This window comes from Neomonachus schauinslandi, chromosome 1 (assembly GCF_002201575.2).
Source record: "Neomonachus schauinslandi chromosome 1, ASM220157v2, whole genome shotgun sequence".
NCBI classification, from domain to species: Eukaryota; Metazoa; Chordata; class Mammalia; order Carnivora; family Phocidae; genus Neomonachus; species Neomonachus schauinslandi.
In genome coordinates, this window is record NC_058403.1 from 131278754 (window position 1) to 131305343 (window position 26590).

The 26590-nt window shown below is 37.4% G+C and overlaps 1 protein-coding gene across 1 annotated transcript in view; it reads right to left on the reverse strand.

Moving 5' to 3' along the window:
* Positions 1 to 26590, reverse strand: part of SATB1 (SATB homeobox 1) — a 98634-nt gene that overhangs the window by 12786 nt on the left and 59258 nt on the right. The window contains exon 9 of the mRNA XM_021678797.2: positions 18306 to 18461. Coding sequence (XP_021534472.1) covers positions 18306 to 18461 — 156 coding nt within the window. The remainder of the gene's footprint in view (positions 1 to 18305; positions 18462 to 26590) is intronic.

The window sequence follows — 26590 nt, forward strand, 5'->3', positions numbered from 1 at the left end:
AGGCTTCCTATTATAGAGAAAATGCTCACACTCCCTAGAAGTGCCCTGAAGGCTGCTCCCAATTGCATTCATGTCCTAATTCACTGGACTATTTATTAGCTGTTGCCCAGCATTTCCCCACATTCTATTCTCCATTCTTCATACTACAGGAAAGCCCTTTCTCCTTTTTCCTGCCCATCCAAATACTAACTCTCCTTCAAGTCATGCTCAAGCACCTCAGTATATCGATAAAGGGTTATATCCCATATAGGAGTTGATGTATGTGAATTTGAGCAAATTACCGTTTTGAGCCTCACATCCTCCTCTACAAAGAACAGACAATAACAGTATTAATCTTGCAGGATTGTGGCTGGTACAAATGAAATAGAACACATTCAGCCCCGTGCCTGGCTCCTGATATTTACAAAAAGGTCTGATGAACTTAATTGAAAGCACTTGCCTTAAAATGGCTCACAGTATATTTGGGAAGCATTCAAAAATAACTACCAGTGAAAGACAGTGCATGATAAAAGTCAATGATGGACAAACACCAAGTGGGATCCAAGTGGCGAGGAAGAAGAGATGGGCTGAGTGGTCAAGGAAGTCTTTACTGATTCAAAGTGATATTGGCTTGAGTTTGAAAAATGGGCAGTATTTAAAATGGGGTGGATAATGAAAAAAAGAGGGAGATGAATTAGCCATGTACCAAGAAAAATAGGTAGACGAGTTGCTTTTTGAACTGACTATGCCCACCATTCTTTTGCTATAACTCTTTACCATACTGGACTTTCTTGAGAATACTTAATTCCTGGACCTCACCTCCTGTACATACTGTACTTCTAAGATCCATTTGTTAAGAAAGCCTGGGTTTTAATTTGAATGCCTAATTCTACTATTTACTAGACCTGGTCAAGTTATTGAAATGCTCTAGATCTCAATTTTCTCCTCTATAAAATGGGGGTAATTTTACCACTATTCATAGGGTTTGTGACAATTCATGCAAGGGGATTGGCACACAGTAACGTTATGATGAATGTCATTACTATTTTTATTATTGTTGTCATTATCACAAAGATAATCCAAAGGAATTTGACTATCTAGAGAGTTAATGAAAAGAATTCAGTTATCATGTCCTAACCTGAACCCACTATCTTCCTCCTACAGACTAGGTTCTCCTCCGATGTAGTTTAACTCAATTAATAGCATCACCACCCACCCAGTCACCTGGGCTGAAAGGCTGTTATTTAAAGTATAAATTGGTATAATCTTACTGAAAGGCAATGTGGAAATGTTGAATATAGAAATGTCTAGTAATCACCTTCAAAACACAAAAGGCTTTTTGATCCAGTAATTCTACTTTTGAGAACTGATCCTAAATAAATGATAATTAAATGTATTAGATGTACATTAGATGTATACAAATACTTAACTATAATAATGTTCATGTTAGCATTATCTGTGATAGCAAAAGGAGAATATAACTTAAATATATCTCAGTAGAGAATTAAAAGGTATGAATAGCATCTGAATAAATGTAAGACATATACATGTACACACATATATGTATGTATACATACATATACGTGTGTGTGTATAAAGAACATGAATCAGGCTATCTTTTGTTAATTAGGATTACGGGTATTTCCTTATGTCTTTATGCTTGCATTTTTAAATTTTTCTATAGTAGCTGTTTTTAATAAAAAAAATAGCAAAGAGCTTCAATTAAAAATCTGATTTTTCTTGTCTGTTTGCTTTATAAGAGAACAATCATGAATTCCTCCCAATTCTCCTTCAGAACGTTCCTTGAATTGGTTCCTTATTTTCCATTCCTACTGCTCTGGTTCAGGCCCTCAGCATTTCTTCCATGAACTAACGCTGATGGGTTTCTTTAATGCAGGCCTCCCCCATCTCAGCTGAATTACATTTACCATAAACAAACGTCCACACAAATAGCCCTTTGAATGGCATCCTCTTCACTTTCCTTCACCCAAAGGGCCTGGACAGACCCCGAGGCTCACACTTCAATGAGTAAGTGTAAAAATGAAGCAAAGGATTCCCTGTAACACTGAAGTGGCAGTAAGTTCGGGGAGAGAGAAAGGTATAAAAACTGCACAATCTGGACCCTTTAGTTAGGGGCAAGAAACTGTACACATCTCGTTATTCCTGAGGATATCATGTATTGTAGCAAAGTCCAACAACTTGCATTTATAATGATGTTGCATTTCAAAAAATAAGATTCAAACTGAGCTCAGCTTACTAGGTTTAAGGAGGCAGGGAAGCACTATTAAAGGCTTCGGTCAAAAGCAAATACATCAATTGTTTAAAGAAGCTTAATGGGAAACTTCACTTTTCCCAAACCCCTCAATCCAAATAAATATGTGCTTTTATATGGCAATGTTATGAAGCAAATCTCTTACATGTTGCCTCCTAAAGTCACTAATAAAATTTTACAGTATTTATTTTTCTATTCAAAATTGTGAAGATATCAAGAAAAAAAATGTTGCTGAATCTCCACATATGCCATGTGCAAAGAAAAAAAGAACTATAAAAATTTGAACTTATAAAATGAATCATTTTTAGGTGACGATTTACCTGATACAGTGGTTTGCTGGCTTACAGAAATAACTTACTGCAGGTTATTTTAACAAATATTTCTGCCAGTGCATTTTTAATTGATTTATATGAAACTTTTCAACACTGCAGATATCTGCTAGAATGAGCTATACGTCCCATTATGCATATTTAGGGGCTGGGAATTAAAAATTTAAATCTTCCCTCTCTGATATCCTAGGAAAGATAACAAAGAATTTTTAAAACCAGGGGGAGGCAATTTGGGATTGTAAAAGTTATGGGACTCATATCCTAAGAGGAACAATTAAGCGGGCAGGGTCATTATGAGCTCCCGAGTTGCTTATGATTTTGCTGATAAAGTAACACCCATTTTGTGGCCAAAACCCACATCATTTTATCCATTATGCAAACCTACTAATCAGAAATTGGCTTAACTGAGGGACTCAAATCTCTTCACAAGGACACTTCAAAAAAAGAACGCATAAATATTTCTAGAAGCATCATGTGGATCCCAGTGACAATGGCTGGGTTATAATTTTACCAATAAAGGGAGATAAGGGAGGCTGGGCTCTCTGCACAGGCCATATCAGTCACTCCTCATGACCACTGATCCTGTTTCATACCTGGGGAAGGCAGGCTATGGGAGCGCCCCGGGAGGAAGAGGACAGCAGTCTGCCCCTACTCTGTCTTTCTGAGCACAGGAGAGCTCTCCATCCTCCCACCCGGATTCCCTTAGGAATGGGCTGAGTTTTTTGGGTTTTTTTTTTAAGATTTTATTTATTTATTTGACAGAGAGAGACAGCCAGAGAGGGAACACCAGCAGGGGGAGTGGGAGAGGGAGAGAGAAGCAGGGAGCCTGATGTGGGGCTCGATCCCAGGACCCTGGGACCATGACCTGGGCCGAAGGCAGACGCTTAAGGACTGAGCCACCCAGGTGTCCAGGAATGTGCTGAGTTTTGTGAGGGCAAAACTGACAGCAGATGAAATATGCTTCTGTATCATTTTTCCTTCTACAAATAATTATTAAGTGCCATCTATGTGCCACCCAATGTGGGGACAGAGATAATAGGGAGTCATTTCTGCCAGCACTTAAGAGTCCAGTGAGGGAAGAACAGCTTACACTTCAGATGGAAACTGATATTAAAGGTGAGGCTCCCTGACACAAAGTCTCTAGTCGAAGGGCAAAGGCCCTCCCTCCCTCACAAAGTCCTGCACTGTATGCGGCATCAGAATGTTGGAGAAAAGGCTGCCGATAAGCTTTCTGGTTTTGCGGCTGTTTTAAATGTTACTGCAATGACTCTAACCCTTGCTTACGTGCTCTGAAGTGAAAGGCATTTGAAAAATAAGCATTCTATAAAGTAATAACAAACATTTCCCTGGTAAATTCAAGAATTGTTCCGCTAATGTACTAGAAAAAATATGTAATTTTCCCCCCCCACATCTCATTGATCTAATCATTGATCTCATTTCTTTTGTGCCATCGACCCTTCTGGCAAGCTGGTAAAGCCCACAGATGATGCCTTTCCAGAACAATGTTTTTATGTGCCTGAAATAAAATACATAAGATTATGAAGACAACCAATTATGCTGAAATACAGCTATCAAAAATTTGTGCTATAGTAATATAAATGCTTCTTTATTAACACACTAAATAACGAGCTCTAACAACAGATCTGATAACTACTGTAATTTATAGTGATGAGCAAAGATAATATTTTGAGATATCTGCAATAATGTAATGTGAGTGAAAATATTTGTGATTTTTACTGGTGACAAATTCATACCTAATGTTAATACTACTATGATTTATTGCCCATATTGATAATTGAATAAAATGTCAAATTTCAGTAACATGTTAATGAAAATAAAGATTTCTTTTTCTATCCAAATTCACGGACCCCTTGGGGGAAGGTGGGCCACAGGTTAGGAACTCCCACCACCCCACATGCATGTGTGTATATACACACATATATTTCGAATATTTTTCTAGAACTATCTTATATAAGCCCCAAGTAGTTTAGGAAACTTTGGTATTTATGGATTCATGAAACAGATTTCCTGGGTTTTTTGGTGGTTTTGTTTTTTGTTTTTTGTTTTTGTTGTTGTTGTTTGCCACTAAAGGACCATGCCTGTTAGGGATGGGCTGGAGGAAAATAGTTAATCACTAGTACAATGGTTCCCAGACTGTGCCCTATGGAGCCCCAGGTTTCCATCAGGGCATCTCAACAGTGCCATGGTTGATAAGAATGCCCACCCTTATCCAATCCTCAAGTCGACCAACATGGGGGAAGACTTTTATTTATTTATTTCAGTGCTGGAGGAGAATTCATTCATAAAACAATATTTTGACAGCTTAAACATTTTTGATTAACAATTGAACTAGCACATACGGACCTCACTGTTTTTCCCTGGTCTTATTACAAACTCAGAAAATGGGTTTACAACCATGAATAAAGCAACCATATTCTAATTTAGTTAACTTCATACCATCCAAGTAACTGTAAAGGTAGACAAGATTAGCAGATTATCCTTTGAGAAATTCTGTCAGAAAAGGAACACTAACGAGGTTTTCCAAAGACACCTGGGTTTCGCAAACAGAAGGGGATAAGGTAGCAGGGCAGACAGAGGATGGCAGCAGGGAAAGGAACAGAACAGTGACCTGGGCACACCATGGGGTGTGGGGAGCTATGCAAAGGTTAGGAAACCAGAGGTAATCAAATAATGGTCCTTGCTCTCAGCACCACTTTTCAAAGTGCAAATGGTTTTAAAGTATTTGCCTTTAAGATTTGAGGACAGGACAGAAGGAGTCTAGTCAAGTAGAGGGTTAAAGAAAGGAAAAAAAGTGAATAGGAAGATGGTAAGGGGGGGCATAAGTAGAAAATAACTCCCACACAACCATCTCCTCACTATATATTATAGGTAGCACAAAGCTAAATTTATCCAGAAATATAATGCAACTTTCTGTCTAGAAATTAAGCTTGATGGATAAGGCTTTAGTCCTTATGGTTATCCAGGGTCCAAGTTATTTAGTCTCTTTAATCAAAATACTAAAATAAAATCATTACCCATTAGGCTATTACCCTTCCCCCAATCTCCAAACACACAAGCAAAAATTAATTGCAAGCCAGGAAGAAAGAAGGCAATTTAGACAGTAACAGCTTGGATTGGACTGAGCTGGATTTCCTAATAGCATTTGTCTGTTTGTGAATGTATATTTTATTCACAGCCTTCACTTCCTTGACCTTATTGAAAGTAATTTATTTTTAGCTAATCTGCATTTCATTTAAACCACCAAATACTCCATCAATGAACCAGCCAAGTAGCACCCTAACAAGTAGCACTCGTATTGGTACCATTAGTAAATGGGTAAACATTTAAAGGAGACATTTGGGAATGGGCAGTCCTCAGCAGCTATTAAATGCTACAGGTACCAATTTATGAACTTGCAAATATGGGGTTCAGGATATTCCTTCAACTGAGCTGTCATTCCCTGCCTCGTTTTTCTTACTTCACTAACCTCTTCCAAACCTGGGATTTCTCATGGACCGAGAATTATTATTTTCTCTTTAAAGTGTTATCCTTCCCAAGACTTATACCAGTCCAAAAATAGTGAAATGTTAAAGGTAGAATTTCAGGTATCAGTTAAAAAAACAAACAGAAGAATGTGTTTAAGGTGGAGACTCTTTAGCAACCCTTCAAGTCACACTGTTTTGTGGCAACCACCGCCCCGCCGCATATTCAGCCAAGCCCATTCCCCAACTAAATGGAGCTCATCTCATCTCTACACTGTACTGGTTCTGCTAGGTCCTTGATAATGAGAGAGAGGTCATCCAGGTGTGTAATAAACCAGTCTCAGACGCATTTACATCAACCTTCAGCTCATCTCACACTACATAACATGAAGTTCATACACTGGATCCCAATCAGTTCTCCCCACTATATCCCACCTATGAATGCTTTTTGGCTACAGACCCCAAAATAGCACTTGGTCTGTCCAAACCCCCAAACTAAGCCCTTTCATTATTCAAAACCTTGCCTCCTCTGTGACTCATTTTCAGACTAACACACCTGTCGTTGGTACCTTCAATCAAAATAGCATCCTTTCACACTTGTACACCTGTTTCAGCAGCAAACTCACAGAACCTGGAACTGCAAGGGACATTAGACATAACCTGACCCAACCTATTTTACCTTCCTGAAGGGGAAGTGCAGAGCCTGAGATGTTAAACGACTTGCCTGGGGCTACACAGCATGAGAGCGGTGGAACTGGGATCACCACTCTTTGCAATCCTCAATGCTTTCTCTGAAAGATGAAGTTTATGTCCAAGTTGTTATATAAACCATCTGTGAGTTTGTCAATTAGCTACCATTACCTTATTTTTTATCTGACACAGACATTCAGGAACATGCCCTCCCATTCCTGTCAGCTTCGGAATACAAAGGTGAGCTACACTGTAAATGATATTGATGATTTCAACAACGAAAAATGCAAACGGCGGGTCCAAAAGAAAATGGCAAATAGCCAATTCTCCTTCCTGTACATTTTCATGAGGATCCAAGAACATTGCAGAAGAACAACTGCACAGTGCTAAGGAAGTGGACTGAGTTGGGCAGGATAAAGTTTCCTGAACTACTTTCTCCTGGATCTTCAACTATGATTTGTTACCAGATACATGAAAACTGTCCTTTTATTAGACAGGGATCCAGCGGGGTCCATAAAGAAAATGATAATCTTTTTTTGAACAATGGGATTCTTGTAGTCTAATTAAATTTAATGAAATGAAAAGATATGCTCTTCCCTCATACTCAAAATATTGAATATTACCAGACTCTGTACATACCATGGCAATCCCTAAACAGTAACTCTTTTTTTTTTTTTCCTCTCCTTCCTGTTCCCTTTTGTATCAACAGGTGTGCTGGGAACAAAGAAATTCTAACGTACAAAAACAAAAGTTTGCGAACATGGAAAACTAGTGGATGATTTTTCAGAATGTTAATGAAATCTTTGACTTGCTAAGGAATAAGTTAAGTTTCCTTTCTGTGGTGAGCTCTGCCAATGACTGCAAGAAGTGATTCAATTTGCATGCTGGCTTATCACTAACATATCTTGAAGTAGCTGTGCAAAAACTTCCAGGTCATTAAAGCAAAGGCAGTAGCAATGACATCATAAGGTATAGGGTTTTTTGTTTTTGTTTTTTTTACCTCCACTTTTCTTATTTCTTGGACTCATCCCCATACACCTATGCTTTGTATATCAAACCTCTTCTTGGGAATCCTAAAATACAAGTGACTGAAGCAGCGGTGGGTTGAGCTAATGATCAGAGACCGGTGCCTTCACCTTTGTGTTAAGAAGGATTCTGAGGGGACATCTGTATTCAACAGGAAATAGTGTTGTGACAGATCGCTGAGGTGGGGGTTGAATCAAATCTTCCACAATATCTGCATCTTGCAAAATGACTATAGAGGCAGATGAAGAATGTGAGAAGCAACTGACCTAATAATTTGGTATTAACTGTGTGAACTACTTAGCATCTGAGATGGGAGAAGGGTTCTAACGAAAAGGCAAACAACTTTTTTTTCTTTAAAGTGATATTCCAGCCAGAAGAAAGCATGAAGAGGCAGAAAAGTATTAAATTTCAAATTTGTAAGATATCCTGGAGCAAACCCAAAACACAGAGAAAACAGCCAGGGTAAAGGGAAAGAAAGTTCTGGTGAAAAACTTGGGAAGTGAAGTTTTTTTTGTTTGGTTTTTTGGTTTTTTTTTTATGTAAGAAAATAACCAAGGAAGGGGGGAAATGAATAAACTAAGGGAACAGGGTAAAAAACCCACTAGTCTATGGGAAATGGCACCTCTTATCATTTAACAGGAATCACCACAGAATCCTAGGAAGCTCCCAAGAGAGGTTCATAACTGAAGTAGTAAAACAAAAATAAAGATAAAAGAAAAGGAGTGTATTTTATTTGGCATTAAAAGACATTTAACTAGGCTACAGCTATGGTTTTAAATGTTCGCTAAACGGGATTGTGGTGAACCTTCTCTAGAGGTACAGCTCTAAATCACCACTGATCCTATTTCTTTCTCCTCTCTTAATCTTAGTTTTCTACCAGCTTATTTGCCTTCTTATGACTCCAGTACTTTAATTTCTTTATGGCTGGATTCTTCTGAGACTGGTGATAACTCTGGCCTTATATGGTAACCCAGTAAGCGTATACTTTCTGCCAGGTTATCTCCAAAATTTCTATGGAAGCAGAATTCACTGTTTTGAACTCTACCTTTCAGATTGATTCTGCGTATCAACAAACGTCTCTAAGAAATAAATTTCCTGATTGGGTCCATTTTGTTTTTGAATTGTCTGGGATAGAACCATAAAGCCTAAACTAACAACTTTTCATTTTAAAAAATAGGGAGACTGACCTTTAAAAAATTATACATGCCCAACAGTAAAATATTCTTTCAGAACTCCTGTTCAAATAAAAGATCTAGCACTGAAAAAAAGAAAAAAAAAAAAAAAAAAAGGGACAGACCAGAGGAATATTATCTCTCCCAACCAAAATAAATCTTACGGAAAATAACGGAAAGTCCAACGGAGAATCTTTCTCTCATTCGAGTTTTGGTGAAAGTGGCAAAAATGGGATTCGATAAGGATTTTGATAAAATAACCTGGAAAAGACGAGGCAACTTCTCCATTTTTATAGACACTTAACTTCTTTTCATTGCATTTTATTTTTATTTAATCACATCTTCAACGCACACACATACCCCAACTCTAAAAAAAAAAAAGGGCCTGAAATTTTAGTTACACCACATGTGGTTTTCATTTGTGAAAAATGAACAAGCTGTTTGTGGTTAAACTGTCTAATCGCCTGTTATCAATCTAGCGCTGCATTCAAGATTTACAGGATACATCAGCTTCTGTGCCACATTAGCTGTAAGGGGGGGGGGAGGAAAAAGGAGGAGGAGAGAGTTTATCCTGAGGAATAATATTTCCCATGCAGCCACACTCGCACTACATCTGCTTGTGCTGGTAGCGGCAGTTAAATTGAAATATTTCACAGCGTGTGTCAGAAACATGCAGAATGGTAATTATGACAGATCTGATTAAGCCGGAGTGCCACGAGCTCCCTGGCCAGCGCCGGTTGTGCAGGTGTGACCTTGTGCGTGCCTGCGTGTGTAAATAAAATTAATTACAAGCGAGAGGGTGAAGGCTTCAGTGACATCACAAAGCGGAGAAACTCCCAAGGGGGAGACCTAATGGAATATTTTCCCTCAGTCTAATAATACAGTTCATATTGACTTGAGGTAATTAGTGGGATCATTAAAGCAGTTTTCCCGGCGTATTTGGCTGCCTGATCAGATTAGTGAAAATGTTCTTCAGAACAAGCCCTGTGTGGTCTGCCAGAGAGGAGGAAATAAAAAGCAACAAAGCATATTTTGGAATGATAAGCAGCGCTGGACTTCTACTCTAGCAAAAAATCTCTACTTCTCTCTGGAGCCTAAATGTCCTGTCCATTTTAATTCTTCTATTCAGCTTGGGTATTTCTATACATGTTCGGGGCTGTTTCTTTCGTTTCCCCTTTCCTCTCCATCAAATCAGACTGCTTCATCACCAAGAGCCATCCCAACTCCCAGCAAATCTCTTTTAAACAAGGCAATTTTAAAATTGGGAAGAGTATCGTAAATGCTTGACTGTTCACTGACAACATGGGGCAACTGGGAGAGTCAAAAATCAGGGGAAGGAATGCCACGTAAAATTCACCTGCTAAACAAAAGATTCTTCTCTTATATAACACAGAACAGAGATTTAAAATTTTATTCGCATTTGGATCTCAGAATGGGTGCAGCGTAGGCCAAAGTTGGGGCAAACATTCTTCCAGTTGAACAGAACACAGAGCCCTCATCAAGAAAAGGGCCATTTGTTTGAAAATACTCTATTGAGCATGCTCTACCTTGCCACTGGAATATGCCAAGAGCTGTCACAGATGGCAGGCTCTGACAGTTCCCATCCGTAGCACCGATACTCGACAGTTCAGCACAAGATCAGTGACATTCTGTCTCATTAGAACCACGCTAATTATCACAGCTAGTTTCAGGGGAAACCATGTGTTGCAATGGTCAATTTGAAGGAGTCTGTGCATCAACAAACTGGTAATAAGGATCAGACACCTTATTATATGACAGCATGCTGCCTATGATCTGATTTACAGAATCAGAGGCACTGAGGCGGCCGAGGAGGCTGGCAGTTTATGAAACAGTGTGTTTAAGCCCAATTCCTGAAGCATACTGGTTGAAAAGGGAATTGTTAAAAAATATACACAAAGGCAACTGGAGCTGTTGAATCAAGCAATCAAAGGAGAATAGATTCTCTATTAACATACAACAGAAGTAGATTAAGACTTAGAAAAAAGACAACTTCATCAATTTAACAATTGTATGGCAACTCCACAAGAGGATGGAACTTGTATTTTTACAAGGTATTTCATGATAAATTACAGGATGGCTATATTTCTGCTAATCTCTAAAATATATACATTTATTTTTACATGAGTGGTCTATCACACTGTTGTGTTTTGTCATGCAGAAGAATCGCATGTGTAAAAGCTTAACAACTATACTTATAAAAATGAATAATCTTAAAGGTTACTTTTTAAGATACTGAAGGTATTCTGGCAGAGCAGAAAAAAATCCACCTGAGACTCGTATTAGCAACGTAACTTCTTCCATCCTTCTCTTAGCACCTTTCACTGATGTGAAATTTTAATGATGCAGTTTCTTCCAGATCTATTTTTCTATTGTTATTTTACATAAATGCATTTTCATACTTCATTCATTTCACAGGGCCTTTATTTTCATTTCTCATATGAGGAAAAAAGGAGATAAAGCTAAAATAAAACCTACCTTTACTACCCAAAACATAAAAGACAACTGTGGAGACTTCTGAGAAAACACTTTTCCTTTCAACTTGGTAGTCTGTTGAAGGATTCTATCAGTGTTAACAGTTACGTGCTAAGTTTAGGCAAGTTACATTCCATTTGAGGACCGACTGCTGTTAAAAGTTAAATCCCACGGGCTTGCTGCTCTCTTCCCTGCTCCCATTCTATGGATGCCTGAGCCTGTCCCGAAGAACTCACTCGTCACCTGTCAAAACTGATCGTATCATGGAAGAGCTTCCAGAAAGATGAACTTCCACAGAATATTCTTCGTCCACACTTTTCAACTTTACCCTAACATTTTAGGACAAAAGGTGGCTTCAGATTAAAGCAGATTCTACAGATGCATAATTGGTATACTCATGCTTTAGAACGTGTATGCTGAGATACTTTCAAGTGGCCCACTCTTGTGGTAACCTTCCTTGGACTTCCTCATACGATGATCCTCTTTAAACAGATGGCCCAGGGGCGCCTGGGTGGGTCATTCGGTTAAGTGTCTGCCTTCGGCTCAGGTCATGATCCCAGGGTCCTGGGATCGAGCCCCACATTGGGCTCTCTGCTCAGCAGAGCCTGCTTCTCCCTCTCCCTCCGCCTGTCTGCCTACTTGTGATCTCTCTCTGTCAAATAAATAAATAAAATCTTAAAAAAAAAAAAAGAAAAGAAAACCAAAAGCCTTTTGAAAAAAATTAAAAAAAAAAATAATAAAGAGCTGGCCCAATATTCACCAACTGATTCCTTTCAAATACTGTCTAAAATTTTGAGACATTTTCTCAAGATGGAGAAAATGGGCTTAATGAATTATGACTGTATTTGTAACAGTTAACTTATTAAGTGGGTCAATGAAGAAAATGTATTTATATGATGTTAAGGAATTAATTTTAAATTTAAGGGAAAAGAGTGAAAATTTTAAGTGATTTGAAAGTGGCAATAAGGTAACTGAAAACGTTCTGTTCAACTTGTTTAAAATAGATAAACATCAAGTATATAGAAGGAAAAACATCCTTTTACATGATTTTCTAGCCCAAAATATAACGAGCAAGTAAGTGTTCTACTTAATAATTCTGGACCTCCTTGATCAAACCCTAGATTTATAAAACATAGGCTTGTCTTTAAAATGTAGACAGGCTGATATTCACATCCACAAATTTAACTAGCTTTTCTTAAAACACTGTGTAACAATTACGTACCTTTTAAACTGTTAGAGTATGTCAATATTTGTGTATTTAAAATCATTGATTTCAACAGTCCTGTTTAGCAACCAACTGGAAATATAAAGATGGGTCTGCATTTTAGAAAATTAAGTCCAGTATGGATTTCCAGTATTAAGACATAAGAGATTTTGAGGTAGTTACCAACACTGGCTACCTAAAACAAGAGATTGATGGAACTCCACATCCTTCTTATTCAAGAATGCAGCACAGGGGCCTCCCACATGGGTGTTAAAGTGCATATGGGGCAGGGTGCCGACGTGGTTATACCTGGGGTTGTGGGGTTGTCTTGCTTCTCTCCTTGCTCACCCCTCAAAGTACTTCTCTGGCCCTTCCTCCCCCAGGGAAGCCAATTCAGGGAAATCTAAGCTGCATCTCCACAGAGTCACCTCTACCCAGTTAAAAAAAAAATTAATAAAATAAAGCACTAGATGGAGGGTGTGTAAAGAGAGTGTGTAAAGATGGAAAATGTGTAGAGTCCCCAGAACCTGCCTGAAGAAAACTTGATTTGCCCGAGAAGGGGCGATGAGGACAGTATGTTAAGATTGTCCCACAGACTCCCAGAAAAGGAGGTGGCACCAGAAATAACAGAAACAGTGACTCTCACATCTGCAGGGGTCTCGTCTGTGTCTTCCCTAGGAGGCTACACAGGTGAAATCCTGTTGCAGCAAAGTCTGCTGCATGAACATTCCAAAAGAATGAATCAGCACAGCGCTTCAAAGTGTAGTTTCCCTGAAGTGTAATTTAATTCTAAACAATAAAAGATGCCTTCGCTAACATGCTGGAGTACAGAGTGCAATCATGGTTCCGTGATTTTTTTTCCCTGGGTTTTGTCACGATACATTCCTGTTCCCGGCAATGAAAATTACATTTTTTTGCCCCTTTTCTAGCCCCACTGATCCGTGATGTATCATCTTACTTGTATTTAAGACATTCCAATCACCATGGCAGAATTTCCAAACCCAAAGGCCAAAAAAATGCACCAAAGCTTCCTTCTCTCTTCTGCCCCCTGCTCTTCTCTCCCTCTCACTAAAGGCTTTGAATCTCAATGACAAAAGTGTCTGAAAGGGGAATGGAAAAAAGCAAAAGGCTTTAAATTATTTGCTCTCTTCCACTGGTTGTGCTATCTTTGCAGAGGCAAAAGCCACTTTTTTTTTTTTTTTTTTAAAGCACTAAAACCATACCTATCTAGTAGCTGAAGTAGTAGCATCGAGAGTTCTGTAACTCTAGGGGACTGGTGGGGTAGAGACTGCCAAAGATTATATTCAGTCATGTTCAGTCAAATAGAATTTTCATCATCTAGTCACTTTACCTAAAAGAAATACCCTGTTCAATAAAGCAGTAGAGAGAAATCATTTTCTAAACACAAGTGGTGATGCGGCGCCGCTCCGTCAAAACCCTATACTCCCACATTACTGTATCTGCAAGCTCCACTCTGCAGACATGAAAATCAATGTAACAATTCAATGTACAAGGCGAGGCCTATGGCGCGGCTAATGTCCCCTTGCTGGACATACACCTTAAGTCTCAGAGCTCTCAGGAGGTTTGCTGTGGAATAAAATTAGATTCCAACATCTGCCACCATTAAGGAAAAAATTCCATTTCCATCTCCCATATGAAAACACTATAACCAATGAACAGTAACTGAACCTTGATACCGTAATGGTTATTACCCAAATCAACTATTTTTTTTAAACAGTAAAATTAGTGAATTCTGCTCTCATAATTATTTGAATGTTATCAGACTAAATGTTTGATAAAATTCCAATATGATTCACTTGGAAAAACTGCTGCTTATTTGAATACCCGGAATATAAAGTGTATTCATTTGTAGCTATTCACATTATGTTTAAAGCAGATCATCTTTTTAAAGTTTGCATTAGCCTGCTTTCCTACCCAAGCACAAAAAGTAGCCTACCTTCAGTTTTTACTTGCATATTTTATTCAGACATTTCTATTAGAGTTAAAAACAATCTCATTTCTATTACTCATCAAAGAGAAGATAGAATACATGTGAAATGGTGGAATCCACAGACTCGGTTTCTTTTACTGAAAATACTTCGTGCATTAGTCAGTACATAGCACGACTATGATGTGTCTGGTTTCATAACATTCTGGGACTATAGAAACTTTAAAAAAATGATTATGCTGCCTGCCACTCAGGATACCTACCTAAAGCTTTACCTTTTAGTCTAAAATGAAAAGTATTTGAGATAAATACAGAGATAATAAATAAGTCACTCTGTGTAGAGGTCTGAGCCTCTTGCTTGGCACATTATAAGATGTTATCCATTTGTGTAGAGTGCTGTATAATTTAAAAGCTCTTCTGCATCTATTATAGCATATGATCTTCTCCCATGTTAAAAGAATCTTGGGCTCAAAAAGGTTAAATAATTTCTCAATATTATAACACCGTGATACAGACAGGACCGTAGCCTACTTGGAGTCCTCTACCATGTATCTCCCCTCAGCCCGACTGGACATGAAAAAGCCTGGGTTCCTAGGACCCTATGCTGATAAGAACCCGTATTCCATGAAAATGTCAATGAAGAAAGGAAAGCTCCAGCCGTTTCCTCGATCAGTTAGTCCAATTCCCCTAATTCCTCTTTCCCGGAGCAGGGTATTTAGTATTTCCTCCTAGAACCCTGAGGAAATACTAAAATAGGAGGACAGAGGAAGAGAACTGAGAGACTGGGGTTGGCTCTACCACTTGTGAGTCTGGTGACTCTCGTGTATAAAATGAGGAAAACAAGGCTAGCTCCAAAGGTTACTCTGAGAATTAAATGTAGGTCGTACGTAATGCACAGTGGGGTCTAGCACAAAGATGGCGCTGGACAGTAAGCCAACTCAGAGGACCAGAAGCAGATGGAGCGAGACGGGCTGAGATAAAAGTGACTCCAGCTCATCCCTCTTCATACACGCTTCATTTTCAGTGACCTCTGCCTCACACTGACAAGCTGGGGCACATACATCTCAGAAGTAAATAACTCTTTTAGAAGTTAAAAATTTTGACCGCAAAAAGGTCAGTCTGATTTGAAGATCTTTTTTTTTTTTTTTTTTGGTTTGTTTGCTAGTTCTGTTTCCTTCACAAAAATCATGGCAGAACAGAAATTAAACAGTGACTACTTTCCCTTGTTAAGTCTGACTTCTTCTCTCAGTGACATACACACTTTTTGGACTGCTTATTTTTAAGTAATCATCTATCTTTCTACATATTTTCATACTGAGGGTAGTGCTCACACCTAAACTGAATGACAAATGGAAAAGTACAAAAATCCTCTGCTAGGAAGTTATACAGGATATTAATAGTTAGGAATAACCATCTGAAAGAATGAAAGTTACCAATATGCTTGACCCCACTGCCAACAACTGGCTCCTTGGATTCTCTCTTAATCAATAATGAGGGGATTAGCTACAGCTTTAGGGGTTCTGGGAAACACACCATCCTGGCAGGGACATAGAAGCTGCCAGTCGACACTGTTGAAAGAGACTCATGGGGAGTTTTGTAGGACAGGGGTACAAACAGCAAGCAAATTTAAAAAACTCACCAGAACATCATTCACAGGACATTACCAACCAATTGTCGCCACTGTCTAAACAGTTCCCAAATCAGTAACTCAGGCCAGGTGGGCAGATTTGGGGATATCATTTAAAAGAAAGAAAGAATGAAGGTCGCGAAGGGGCTGCTAACTGAAAGGAGCTATGCTATAGTCAGAAAGGAAATGGGGAGGCAGGAACTATGTCATTGGATTAAGTGACAGATGACAAGCAACTAAATGACAGTTATCGAAAAGTTTTCATATTTATTTTTGTTCGTTTTAAGGCTGACCCTTATTACAATAATACATGTCTAGTTTCTCTGTTTATCTATTTTTGGGATTTGGAGAAAGTGTTTGGCTCCGTAACAATACAGTCTGTTACTCTTGATAAATTTAATTGGACAGGTCAGAAAAGATGCAGGATCAGAAAGAAAGGCAAGATAATATACATTTGAATACGAGATCCTCATCATAATTAGACTAAATAGCCAAAACAAGGATGTGCAGGGTGGGTGGGTGAGGGGCAAAGTGAGAGCAGGACATTTCTCCTTAATGCATAGTCTTGGCATGTAAATGAAGACATCTGAAGAAGCACACAGGTTTGAAGCGGCTCTAACATTCTATCATAATTAGAAACATTTCAAGAGCCCTGTAATTTCCAATCAAAATTACAGTAATTTCCGATATACAAGCCATGATTCATGACAGAATTTTACATTCCATGAGAGATTACGGTGGCCTGATGTATGACACGCTGAGTACAGCACTAACATAAACAATTCAGTTTAATGTTTAAACAGCACTTGATGTTTAGAATCTCACAATAAAAGAAACATATTATTGTAGAAATTATCACTTTGACAGTGATTGAAGGGTAGGCAGGCATGTGGCCTATAAAGCTATAATTTTTACAGTCCACAGCTTGAGCTTAATCATTTTTATATAACATTTCCAAGATATCCCTTAAGTATTTCATCCAGCCTATAACTTAAGAACAACCTTTTCTAAAGCAAAACCCCTATCAAGCACCACCATTAACGCCAGTAGAGAAAAATTTTAGGAAGAGTTTAAAAAAAAGTATGGTATAGTAAATGCAGCATATTGTAAATACTCTCAGAACTATTTTTATCAGAAGTTGACGGCAGCCAGGCTCTTTTATAAAGGAGAGTTCATTAATGATAGGGAAAATATATTTGTTTAAAATCGCAAGTTGTTAAAATCTCACCTGAGCCCTTGACTGCCTCTAAATTCCCACCTTGATAATGTTACCAACTATTGTTGGAAGGGGAAGACAGTTTAGTATTCTTCTGGTCCTTTAAAAAGTATTCTTGGTTTTGAACGAGGGTTTATAAGTAACTATAAATTTGTTCCTATAGATGACCCTGCTGCTTTTGATGAGCATAAATTTTCAATATATGAACATTACACTGATAAAGGACTGCATTATCTCTCCTTTGTTATATTTTTATCTTGTTTGGTAGGGACTTGTAACTTTTCCGATTCAAGTCTATTCATTTATAATTCATCAGATTTGGACAGGTTTTCTAACTGTAATTCAATTTGTATGGCTTATATATCATGCATCTCTGGAAAAACTAAGGTCATTAATGTGCAAAGATACATGTGGCGGGCGCGCCAGTTTGTTTTAGTAAGTGTACCTAATAGTTGTGGATGCCTGAGTTGGAACAGAAGAAACTATTACGTTTGTAGTCTTTTAGGATGGAAATCAAGGTCATCTGAACAATAATGAAACAATAGTAATTCAAGTTACTTGTACCAGTACAAAAGACCACGTTGAGAAACTGCCTATACATTACGATACTCTTCTGAAAACAACTGACCCGAGATTTCCTGAGAAATCCCTGGTCTGGAGAGTGGGTGTTGGAGGAAACAAAACCACGTATCTACTCCCTGAATCTGAACGACACTTTGTTTCATCACAGAGCTCTGTCAAGGATCCTGGAGACCTTGCCCTCTCAGTGATGCGATGCAGGTCCACATTGCAAACAGACACCCCTCTGAATGAAATTTTCACAGGCATCGCGGATCAACATTCTCAGTGCCTCACCAAGGTTCTTACCTGGCTTTTGGTTGCTGCAACCTTTGCAAACAGTGCTTGGGACACTTTAGCGCGCTTCATTTCCTGCTGAATCTCATCATAAATGGAAGCATTAATGTTCATGGTATTGTTCTCTGGTTTCCCATTCCTCTCAGTGGCAATAGTAGCTGTTTTCACCTACAAAACATTTTGAACGTGACTGTCATTTTTCATTGGCCAAATTGTTTTGAAGCTTTTCAGGCTCGGCATCCAAACTGGACACTGTTGCTCCTTTTATGATCCAGGTGAGCAACAGTGCAGTCATTCAACATTAGTTATTACCCTGAGATCAGATTGCTTAAGAAAGTCACATTGTCACAGGTGATTGCATCTATGATAAGACAGCCACTGCCAGCTGACGAACAGGAATTAGAATGCCATAAAGTAAGTTTTCTGGAAAACAGAATAGTTTCAAAGACTTGAAAATCCTAAACTAATTGTTTCCCAATTACTGTCCATTGCCAATTCTAACAAAGGAAATTCACAATTAAAATCATAATGCCCAGTGCTGTATCTTCACTGGGTGCCCGGTGCCTAACAGACAATTGCATCACTAATAGCTATTACATACTATGGCCTTTTTAATTTTAGACTCTTTTTTTATGCCTGTTCCTCTTATGTTTCATTTAAAAAATCTTCCGTAACAAAGCCATTTGCAGAGCTGCATATTTAAATCTTCTATCCATCCATGAAACAGGTAGAGTGCCTTGCTTAATTATCATAAAGGCTGGTTGCATTTTACACGTGCATGTCCAAGCTGTTCTGTATAATTATTTCATCTTTTCCTGGCACCCCTGTACATAACTATTTCCTTTTGACTTGTGGAACCAGACAATAAGAAAATGTTTCACAATATTTAACAGAACATTACTGCAAGTTACACAAATTATATAATCAGTGACTTTATAAATATATTCAAAATGAATAATCTTGAGTGAAAAATTAGTATCAATGCCTTTGGTAATAATGATAAGCAGGTATCAGCAGTAAAATGACACAAAATTTTGAGGTAAAAATAAAATCTCACCCTCAAAATGTCTTGATACTGTTATTAATTTTTAAAACTCCAAATTTAATTTTTATTATGCAGTTATGTGAACCAGCCTGGAAAATATACGCATGAACTATGTAGTTGCTTTTTCACTAGGAAATTGGTGAAAATGTAAACGAAAAGTTACCACAGATTCAGGACCCTGTTTCTCCCAGCCAGATGATTCACTGTGGACCACATTTCTCAGGATCCTTTCCAGAACCCAGGTTTCTGTTCGCATATACAATGAGCAATAGAAAATGAAGTCCATTTTGGAATAAATGAAGGATTTCTTTTGTCATGAAATGATACACCACCCTTTTAGTCACGCTACACAAGTCTTTTGGGTCTACTTCATTCTCCCCCTAATATTTGGTATCAAAAGACGGGCAGAGGCTATCCTAAGGAATTCGATCCTCTGCACTTAAGAGAGTGAACAGGAGTCTTTAAAACATGCCTTCTAACTTCTAGCCAATTAGCAAAATAACTCACCTCTTGCTTATCTGGAGGAGGCAGCTAGAGCTTTCCACCTGGACACTACCCTTCTAAGCACTGAAAGGAAAATGCTGTGAAATGAGTGCACCACAGGCCCAAGTGAAGACACAGAAAGTGTCACTTGCCACTGCTAAACTCTAAGCTGGAGACAGTGATGGCAAGTGTGTAGGCTCGATTTCCAGAGTCCCCCTTCTAGCTCTGTGGCTCCAGAAAGCAAGGGCACTCACGGAGGTAATATTAAGGACTGGAGGCCACTAAGAACATACACAGGGCTTTGAAGCAATAATCTGCTAAATACCACTTTAGGAGCCAGAAGAGTTAACGCATTACCATAAATTGCCTACAAAGTTGCTTTGGTGAGATTCGCAACTTTGCTCTGGGGTGGTCTTGCTTTGAGGCAGAAGGATAGATTTGATCACCCCATGGGGTCTCTTTTAATACCTATTTTTCTCACTGTTTAAATGAAAGAGAGAAGAAAAGCCATTTCAATCGCTTTGAAAATTGAATGTTATGGAAATGGAGGCATGAAGTCCAGTGCATTGGAAGAAATGGTTCCTTGGTAGCATCTGCTTAGCAACTGTTAAGAGAGCAGGCTTTGGAAACTTCTTGTTTCAGTATGTTTTTAAAATAATTTTCATTCTCTTGTAAAAACTATGTTTAAGAATTTATCTTTGAGGTGGGCTATAATCATTTGTTTCAACCCTGTGATTTGGTTTCTAAAAATTTCATTGTTTAATTTTTTTTAATAAAACAATTACAACTTGAACCAAAAAGAATTTCAAATCATAAAAAAAAAAAATCAAATAACTGTTCCCTAGTAGCCAACATAATCAAAAGAGGAAAAGACATACACATGAAACTTTTAAAAATTAAAAAAAAGAGCAACAATTTTTTTAAAATATAAAGTAAGAAACTCTGTATTACTCATTTTAAAAATATTTAGAAAAGCTCTTCTTTATCATCTTGTTGGCTCAGATAACGTATCTTATCATAGATAAGCTATTAGAATTCTGGAATCACATTTTTTCCTAAACACAAGCTATTGCTTAAGGGGAACTGACTTGGACAGCTTTTCAAAAATATGAAAGCTGAATTTTTCCCCAGGTAAAAATGGAGACAAAAATCTTTTATACCTCACTCTACTAAGTACTATTTTAGCTTAGTACAAAAAAAATCTTCTTTAATCCTGGTTTAGCTTTTAATATTATATCACACATTAAAATTCATAAAGTAGTTCATTCCAGGCAAAACAAACTACTCTTCAGCTCTTCTCCGCAAATAGCACAGGAGGTAAAATAAATGCAGTTGCTTTCCGAATAGCTTTTATCAAGGTAGGGCATACTACTCCATCATTACAGTGGCGCCGGGGAAGTAGTGAGGAATTGGAGCTCCTACTCTTTACCCTCCCACGTGAGGAAAGGGTGCAAGCACTAGGGTCAGCTTTATTATTTCCCTAAAACTGTGCAGTAGAACACAAATTTTCCATGAGAATTCTATTCTGTTTCTTCCTGGATTGCTGAATGCATCAAATCATACTAGAAAAGGAACTCTAAATACTATATACATGCTACATACTACACATGTACAACACGAAACGAACTCTACTGGGGTCCTAATTGAACGTACTATTCCTTGATCGAGGAGGAACTGCCTGCAAGCACATAGCTCATGTGCGCAAACACACACACACGCAATTAAAGTTTGATGTAATTTTAATAATAATTACGATAATAACAAAGGCTGGCATTTATTACCTGTTTCTCACGTGCTGGGCATCATGTTCAGGTACATTAGCTCTCACCTGCACAAAAGCCCTGAATAAGTACTATTATTGCCCCATCTTAAAATTGAGAAAACTCTCCTAAAACAAATTTATTCATAAGGCAACATGAGATCTAAACTGAAGTCTGTCTAACGCTAATGCTTATCTTAGAAACTACTGCACTGTACTGAAGTCATGATGTTATACAGGATTTCTTTATTTGGAAAAATTCTAACTTTTTAAAGACACGCTGGGGGTGAGAGGATGGGTTAGCCTGGTGGTGGGTATTGAGGAGGGCACATTCTGCATGGAGCACTGGGTGTTATGCACAAACAATGAATCATGGAACACTTCATCTAAAACTAATGATGTAATGTATGGGGATTAACATAAGAATAAAAATAAATAAATAAAGACACGCTGGATCTGCTTTTTGGTGGCCCTTTGCTAAATCTGGCTCATTAATGTCTAATTTTTAGCAAATGGCTTTGTCATTCATTTTACAAATCCAACCTGAATTTATTTATCAAGGTATGCAAACTATAAATGTTTTCTTGGTAATGTTATATAAGAAATGTGCTATTCTGAGGTATTCTTACTGGTGATAGAAAATGGTCTCCATTTTCAAATTTTTGTGTATTAACACTGTCTTGAATATCACGGTTCTATCTTTTTATACTTTTCTTTTTGTTCTTTTTAGGAACAACATTAATTATTTTCCAAATATGGACTTTAAAAAGTCTAGTATTTTAAAAGCATTTTATGAGCATGTAAGATCTTAAAATCATGCTGGCCAAGCAATTCATAACAAAAGTTTTATCAAGTTCCTGCCCATAACTGAACCTATGTTTCATTACATTCTAGAAGACTTTGTTGGAAAGAGACAGAAGGGTGCAGCTACTAGATTAATTATACATTGCTTATATGAACTTAATACATTTTCTAAAGCACTGTTATAAAATATCCCATCTTCCTTTAGAAGAAACTAAAGAATTACAGAAAGACATAAAAATATAAAGAAAAAATCATTATGTAATTCATGTAGAATTTATAACTTGATAATCACAGGCTTTCAAACAGTCCTTATGGAAACAAAGTGCTAACTTAACTCCAAACATCACATATATTAAAAACATAAATAAACAAAAAACATAAATAAATCAGAATAAGCACACACCTAAATAGAAATCATCAACTTAAAACTGATATGTGGAACAGACAAGTTCCAGAAAGTAATCACTAATTATTATTAATCAAATCCCTCTTAGAAACTCATTCGTAAAATTTGCTAAGCATAATAAAAAAAGAAGCCTTTAGGACCAGGGAGCTTTGGAGGGCTTGGGTTCCCCCAACATTTTCCTATGAGCAAAGTTTGGAAAGGGCTATTTTCTCTACCATTTCAGAAACGCCCAACTGTCTGAAGTCTTCAAGAGTGGATCATTTGTCAAACATTTAACGTATTCTATCAGGAGAAGGTTCTCATATGTGTTCTTCTTCCTAATCTAAAAATAAAACTTCCCATCCTCTGTGACAAACAGAAAAATTCCCCAAGTCTCATTTTCCCCTTTCTAAAGTGTTTTGTGTTTTGAGGAGCTGGCTTGAGGTAGGAGAAAGAGCAAGAGACTTAACAGGGGATGTGAAAACGGACTCAACCTTAAATTTGGTTTTCTCCTCTTTCTCCAACCAAAAGATTGGTATGAGGATTCAATGAATTCATGGGCATGAAGGTGTTAGAGAACTGTGAACCATTATCAAGTACATGATATTCCTATTTCTTGAATTAAAACATGTAACTTATGAAAATAGGCTTTCAGCAAACAGGTTCGGCCTGGAGCCTACTGCTGCAGACAGAGGACAAAGCTCACGGCACGGCTGCCCCTCTTGAAGCACAAGGGACAGGTCTGTACCAGAGGCATCTCACCTAGGCAAGAGCTCTGGTGATTTCTGAGGCTGGTCTAAATCTTCCCAGGGGAAGTAGTCCTTGGAATAAAACTTGGGGCCTGACTAAAAGCAGGGAAGTCTTTTCTTAAATATAATTTAGAATCTGAGTTCCTCAACAGTGTAGGTCTTCAGTCTGGTATGATCCGGGGAGGACATCTCAATCATCTTCCGTGTGACCTCAACTCTACAGGGTAGGAGCCGGAAGAGAAGCCAGCTCTCTTGGGCCTAAAGGTGGTCTACATCTCCTGTGAGCCACAAGGGACCTCTGCCTTTAAAAAGCAGTTCTTTAGGGGCGAATGGGTGGCTCAGTCGGTTAAGTGTCCGACTCTTGATCTCAGCTCAGGTCAAGAAAATCAGGGTTTGGGTCCAACCTAAGTCAAAGACTTGTCTCAAAATATGTTTTGAATCTCTTCATTTTAAGGGGAAATGAAATACAATAATAGACTCCTCTTTGTCAAAACTTAAAATTAAAAAAGACAAAATTCTGCAGTCTGTTTCTGTATTTGTCGTTTTGTCCTTTTTCCCCCTTCCATTTTAATCATTTGTAATATGCATATTAAAACCCGAAGTATAGTGTATTGGTTCCCTTTCAAAAGCATTCAATTTCAACGGTTGCAAAACATTACTAATTCGGCTGCTTGAGAAACATTTGTCCAAATCTTAAGTACTCATTTTACATTGATAATACTTTTAATAAAGATTTCTTAAAATGTCATTCATAAAGTCACTGTTAAAGGGTAAAGGTGAACAAACTAGTTGTGAGTTCTATTACAATAATATTAAGTTAATGCAAAGGGATTCTCAGTGAGGCAAATTAAGATACTTGAAGATGCATATTATAGCAGTGAAATAAAATTATACACACATCAGATAATCATTTCGGAATTTGGTTAGATGGCCAGTAATACCGCATTAACAGAAACTTTTCTCCTTTGAAAGAGTTTCACTAAGAATCTGTGGTATCTACATACCTTACACATTCATCATTGGCTGGATATCCCAGCTAAGGGCTTGGTCTCAACCCCTCTTGAGAACAAATATAAGGGTGGCTTAACCAGTTAATCAATAATGCAGGCCAAAATAAATTATATTTTCTATCCCAACTTATCAGCAGACATAGTCTTTAGACACATATATAGGGGGGCTACCCCAGAGTATCTTAATAGTACATGAAAAGAAATACCATTTAAGAATTACTGTAAATGTGGCTAAAGAAAAAACCTGATGAATAAGGACAGCAGTATCTCATTTAGAAAAACAAAAGCACTGCGATCATAGAAAAATTAGAAAACAAAAACTGCATTAAGAACTACTAAGTCAAATATTTGGATAGATTAAGGAAAAAAAGAAAAAAGAAACAGCTCAATGCTGAAGTTCATACTGATCTTAAGTAAGCAATTCTTTTGTTAGTATTGCAGATTAAGTGATAAGTAAAGTAACTCTTTGCCCAGAGGCCTTCTGTGTTGATTATAGAAGCAAAGTTAACTAATGACGGTGTATTAACTCTAAACACCACAAACTAAGTGTTAAACCAAGTCCAAAGTACAGTATTTTTTGTTTAATCACTCTTAAAAAGTCATATATATATCATATATATATAAAGTCATATATATATATATCCTCATTCTTTCTCTTAAGAAATATTTTATAGAAGGCTTTACAGATCAAATTCAATAATTGTGTGTGTAGGCAGGTGGATATGTATATATGCAAATAGATAGCATTCTTCTCTGGTACAGACACATGACTTTCTTATCCACAATTACAGCAATGACTTCCTTACAGTCTGCGCCCTACACATTAAGACCAAATTGATTTTCATTACATAAAATGGAGAAAACAGACTTTGGATGTTTCTACAGAAGATTCATTTCATAACATTATAACACAGAGCTTAAGAACCTCAAGTGGCTGAATATTATATCTATTCCTTATCGATGAAGGATCTGTGGCAGTTTCATTTTTAGTGCTCAATGTGCTTTTTCTATATTTCCATACATGGAAAGGTGTTTTGTTTCATTTTTTTACTGTTGATGAAAAGAAATTAACATCAAGATATGATTTCAGGATGACATTATACTACATGAATACTTTGAATCTGTGTTCCATATTCAATTTTTATCCAGTTTTAGCTGACCTTATTTTTAAGAGCTGTACATGCAATAAATGTGTAAGAAATACATTTGCCTATTGATTTTACGTCTAATACACTATCAAACTTTTATCTTTTTTATTATTGAATTTTCCTAATTATAAGGCTATCTTTAAAACTTGATTTAAAAAAATTAAAATACAGATGCATGTACACAAAGTTACCTGCATGGTGACTTTTGTCCTTTCTAAAAAGTACGAAAATTCGGGAAATAGAAAATGTGCCCATTTCTGGGAATATGGGTGGAATTCCTTATCCGCCCCATTTAAAGCTGCCTTCAAGGATTGTATTAAACTTAATTATGAAAGATTACAAACGAGATGATGTGTAATTGGTACCAGCTGCACTTCGTATTGGAAAGCATAAATACAAATGGAATTACTTATTTATTTTTATTTACTTACTATTCAAATGGCAGTTCTAAAACTCATAGGGATAAAACTGACTTTATCACTTTTTTCCTATTGAGTTTTAAATGTTTCTTTACTTAATAATTGTAGTTGAGACAAACATCCCATTTAAAGACTACTTTTCACCCCCAAAGAACCTCCAAAAGGAAGCAACACAAAGCAATTTTCTTTCCTCTAATTAGTAGCTTATTGTTTTTCTATCAGAATCACTGATTTGGGACCAACTTCTCCTCAAGCAACCCTATGAATTATTATTTTTAGAAAGACTGATATCTGCTCATCTATCTTTCCAATTTCTTGCTGAGATTCTTCCTCAAACATTAAAAGAAGAAGCGGATGAGGAGGAGGAGGAGGAAGGGGAGGAGGAAGAGGAGGAAGAAGAAGAAGAAGAAGAAGAAGAAGAAGAAGAAGAAGAAGAAAAAGAAGAAGAAAGAAGAAGAAGAAGAAGAAGAAGAAGAAGAAGAAGAAGAAGAAGAA